The 4,152-nt window shown below is 43.7% G+C and overlaps 1 gene segment (V, D, J or C); it reads right to left on the bottom strand.

Moving 5' to 3' along the window:
• Positions 1–336: 336 nt before the first annotated feature.
• Positions 337–1,181, bottom strand: LOC134482210 (T cell receptor alpha variable 22-like). The segment is given in 2 exon segments: positions 337–949; positions 1,130–1,181. Coding segments are annotated over 2 exon segments (552 nt in total).
• Between the last annotated feature and the right edge of the window lie 2,971 nt (positions 1,182–4,152).

Genomic DNA, 4,152 nt, shown 5'->3' with positions numbered 1-4,152 from the left:
TGGGGCCAGGAGTGATGGTGCTTGAGACATCAATGTCAGATGACAGCTTTTGCAATCATCCTTTTGCTCCATAACTTTTAGGAGTTCAGGACATGTGGCTTAAATGCTGCGGGCTTTCCCCAGTTCAGTTTAGAATGTGTATTGATGTCATTCTTGTTCATCTCGTGTTTGAGCAGTCATTTTGGTGAGATTTATCTTTCTGATGTTAACAGATGTTAGAAGGAGGCACAATCTCACAGCGATCTTCCTAATCTTTTTGCTCTTGTGATCTTTCTGCCCCCTCTCTATATTGTTACCTGAGACTTAGCTGCACACACACACACACACACACACACACACACACACACACACACACACACACACACAAGCTTTGTTGATGTATCCAAATTTCATGTTGACTCATTCCTCCCATCAGATTCTCTGTTCATTTCAAGATGAACATTTGTGTTTCAGGAGGGAACATATATTGAGAAATGAGTATTAACACCAAACTCCTGAACCCAACAAGGCCAAAAGCTTGACTGAGGGAGAAACACTGCCAACTCTGGAAAGAGACATTGAACTAGATAGATGTTCTGTGGCAGCTTCCTGATCTCTTGTGACTGCAAAGGGCCACACCCACCCAGCTGAGGGTTTGTGTACAGGCTGCAGGTGTGTGGGGAGCACTGTGCATCCATAGCACAGAAATAAGTGCCTGAGTCTGTGGTCTGGGAGGAGGAGATGTGCAAAGAGCTTCGACGTTCTTTTGTGACTGTCGTGGATGTCAGTCTTCCACTCTTCTTTGTCCCAGAAGGATTGTAAAACAGGCTGACGAGGCTTTCCCCAGGACTCTGGTAAAACCACTGCATACTGTTCAAACCTGTAGAAAAGCTGCACTGCAGCTCTGCTGTCTCTCCCTGCTGCAGAACCAAGGACACAGGACTCTGCTGCACTTGCTGTCCTTTCACCCCTGATTAGAAACAGAGGAAGAGACACAGATGACTGTCATTGCAGTGTCCACAGAGCCCTGAGTACACCCATGTCCTCTGAGAAGGTGGGAGCTCTGCAGGACTCCTAAGGTGCACCCCTGCCCCTCCATGTGCTGAGCCAGATCCTCTCAGGTGCCCTGAATGCTGACAGCCAGACTCACAGCAAACTCGGGTGCACAGAAGACACAGCAGAGAACACAGCAGCTTCTTCATGGTGCTGGTGTGGCTGCTGGAGACAGAAGCAAATAACCAACCCCTGTCAGTGTGGCTGTTGAACTATTCTGTCCTCCTTCTGCAACCAGTCAGCTCCACCCAGGAACCCTGCCAGACCACACCCTGCTGAGTTCCCTCCCTGACTTCAGAGCCTGAAGCTCCTCCCAAACCCAGACTGGCTGAGAGTCTGGATGGAGCACAGTGGAGTGGAGAGGGACCTTTTGAGATGACCGTGGTATTTTAGCTCTGTGGATGATCTTTGAGGAAAATTGTCTCAGCTCTATAACAGGAGACTAAAGAACACTAAGAAAAAAAAAAAAAAGAAACAACTTAAATATTTATGCCAGGAAACAGATGTATCTGAAACTGAAGAATCTTTACTGACCTATGAATTAAATAACGTGAGAAGCATTTCAATCATGGAAAGTAAAACACATCTAACAGTTTTTAATGATTTCCTATTCTTGGAATGGATGAAATATATCTTGTGGCAAATGCGTTGTTATAAAAATACCTTACAGTCTAAGAGACTGGACCTTTCGCTGAGGGCTGCTACCCTAGAGTAGACTCAACCTGTTTTTTTAACCTGCCATTAAAAGAACAGTTTAAGAACCAACTTATTTGCTCTGGTTTCCCCTCTTGGTCAAGTTTTACAATGTATGCTAATGCACAGCTGTGATATTAAACCATGTATACTTCAATGCCCCTGACCCAGAGTAAGGCATGTGTGTATGTATGCTGTGATGATAAGTGCCTAAAATAGCAAACATACATTGAAATCAATCATAAAATAATATCTGCCACGACTATTAAAGACAACACATAGACATCATGTAATAGTGTTTGCTTGTTTGTTATCTGGACCACTTGGTATAGGTTGGAGTCAATGATGTTTGTAAAATTCTTTTAAAAATTATGTAAAGTATCCCTCATTCTTTCCCCATGTGATGCTTTCTGTGCTGTTCAATATAGAACAGAAGTCCTTTGTGGGAGATAGACCTTCATAGACACAGGAACAAATGAGACAACATGCTTAGGAGACACAGGTATAACTCACACAACAGACAGACAGAGACCTGGAATAACAGAAATCACAGGGAAGGAGGAGCAAAGAATTCACAATCAGGCTTTCTCTTAAATTATACCAAAGAGTGCTTTTTAATTTCTTTTTCAAAGAGCAACATTGAAATATTTTGGGTACACTGAGGCTATTACGAATGTGTTCAGACACTCACAATGTTTAATAGATATTTTAATTATAATAAGGGTTTGTGTTACATTTGACTGTTAAATGCCCCTCTCCACCCATAAGAAGAAAGCAGAATGGGGCAAACTAATGCAGGAGTGCTGCATATCAAAGTGACAGGGGACTGTGGTAGTGCGCAGTTGGCGCTTGGTGACCACTGGAAATAATGTATTGTGCATTCCTAACAGCAGAGAAGTGTGCTTTAAAGTTTTATTATAGATATAATTGATTGAGAAATGAGACTAGCAATGTAAAGCAACACAAGAATTTGCTGAAAATTAGCTCACAGGCAACCTTATTCACCTCAGCCCATCACTGAGGAGGCTCCTGAAGGATAATTGGGGTCGAATCTTGAGTTGGGTTAAAATGTTGTCCTTCTGGAATCAGACCCTTCCTTTGCAAAATGAGAAACAATGCCAACTGTCTATCCCAGAAGAATGAAGCACTTCCCAAGATTCCACTTTCTCTGACTGCTGCCTTCAGTGATCATGTTATATCACTGAAAGTGCCTGAGGCTGGGACCCTGGTCTCCTACTCTGCAAGTCTCAGGTTGTGTCCAACTCTGCACTTGTGACTCAGGCGAGAGGAGAACTCAGCTCCCTCACTCAGGGGATCCTCAGATGGAGAGATGGTCATTCTTCCTGCATTGACCCTGAACACTACCCTACCCCCTTGCCTGAGACAGACACCTTCCTGTGTGAGCTTCAGGAGGGGCTGCAGATGGAGGTGAGGGTTTGCAGGAAAGGACCCTGAGGGACAAGGGATGAGCAGCTGCCCCTCAGCTGCTGAGCAGCTGCTGCACATGCACAGGTGCAGCCATCAAGCTGGGGCACCCCTGGGCTCTGAGTCCTCCTGCAGCATCAGTGTTGTATGGGGAACTCAGTCACGGGGGGGGGGGGTCTCTGTTCAGAGTGAAGCCACACCGTGTTCTTTCTGTGAAGATGGACTAAGGATGAGTAACACTGAACAGTAGGGCTACTCCGACCCTCAGGATACACAACAAGGTCACCAAAGTGAGCAAGAAGCAGCTCACTCCTTGGGAGATACGTAGGGAGGAAATAAAGACAAAACAATGGGAGAGGTAGACAGAGGGATTTTGATACCTTTTCCACAGCAACATTGATCAAACTATTAGGGAGTGTAAGTCTTGGCAATCAGCCTGTCTCTGGTGTTTGCACTATCTAATACACGTTCAGTCAAAACAATGATTTAAATTGTAGAGAAATTAGGTTTTGGTATCTGTGATTCAATCTGCATAAAAAGCCCTTTCCCAGTTAGAGAGCAGTACTCCCTAGGGGCTGAACCGAGAAATAAAATTGTATGATTTCTGTGTGTGTCTTACAACCTTTCTAGGACTGAATTTCAAAGCTTCATGATCATAAACAGAATAAGATCTGTGCTTTCTACAGCACGAAATTTGTGACCTTTACAAAGACAAGAGTATAAAGTTATACACTGAAAATGGACACAAACTGTTTTAGTTTGAGACAATCACAACACCCACCTTTATACATTTCAAAGGAAACTGTCAGAGAAGCCCTAAGTACTCAGAAAATCAATGCTATTTTACTGCTAAAATCTAAATGACATAGCCAAGGTGCATAGAGAGTAAACAATTAGATTAATACTGCTAGCAATAAAGGCTGCATTTCCTTTTTCTTTCCACAGGAAACACGACAAATGTGTCGTCACAAGAAGAACCAGCTAGGAAGTACTGAACCAAAA

Source organism: Rattus norvegicus, chromosome 15 (genome assembly GCF_036323735.1).
Source record: "Rattus norvegicus strain BN/NHsdMcwi chromosome 15, GRCr8, whole genome shotgun sequence".
Classification (NCBI taxonomy): Eukaryota; Metazoa; Chordata; class Mammalia; order Rodentia; family Muridae; genus Rattus; species Rattus norvegicus.
This window is presented reverse-complemented; position numbering and strand designations above follow the sequence as displayed.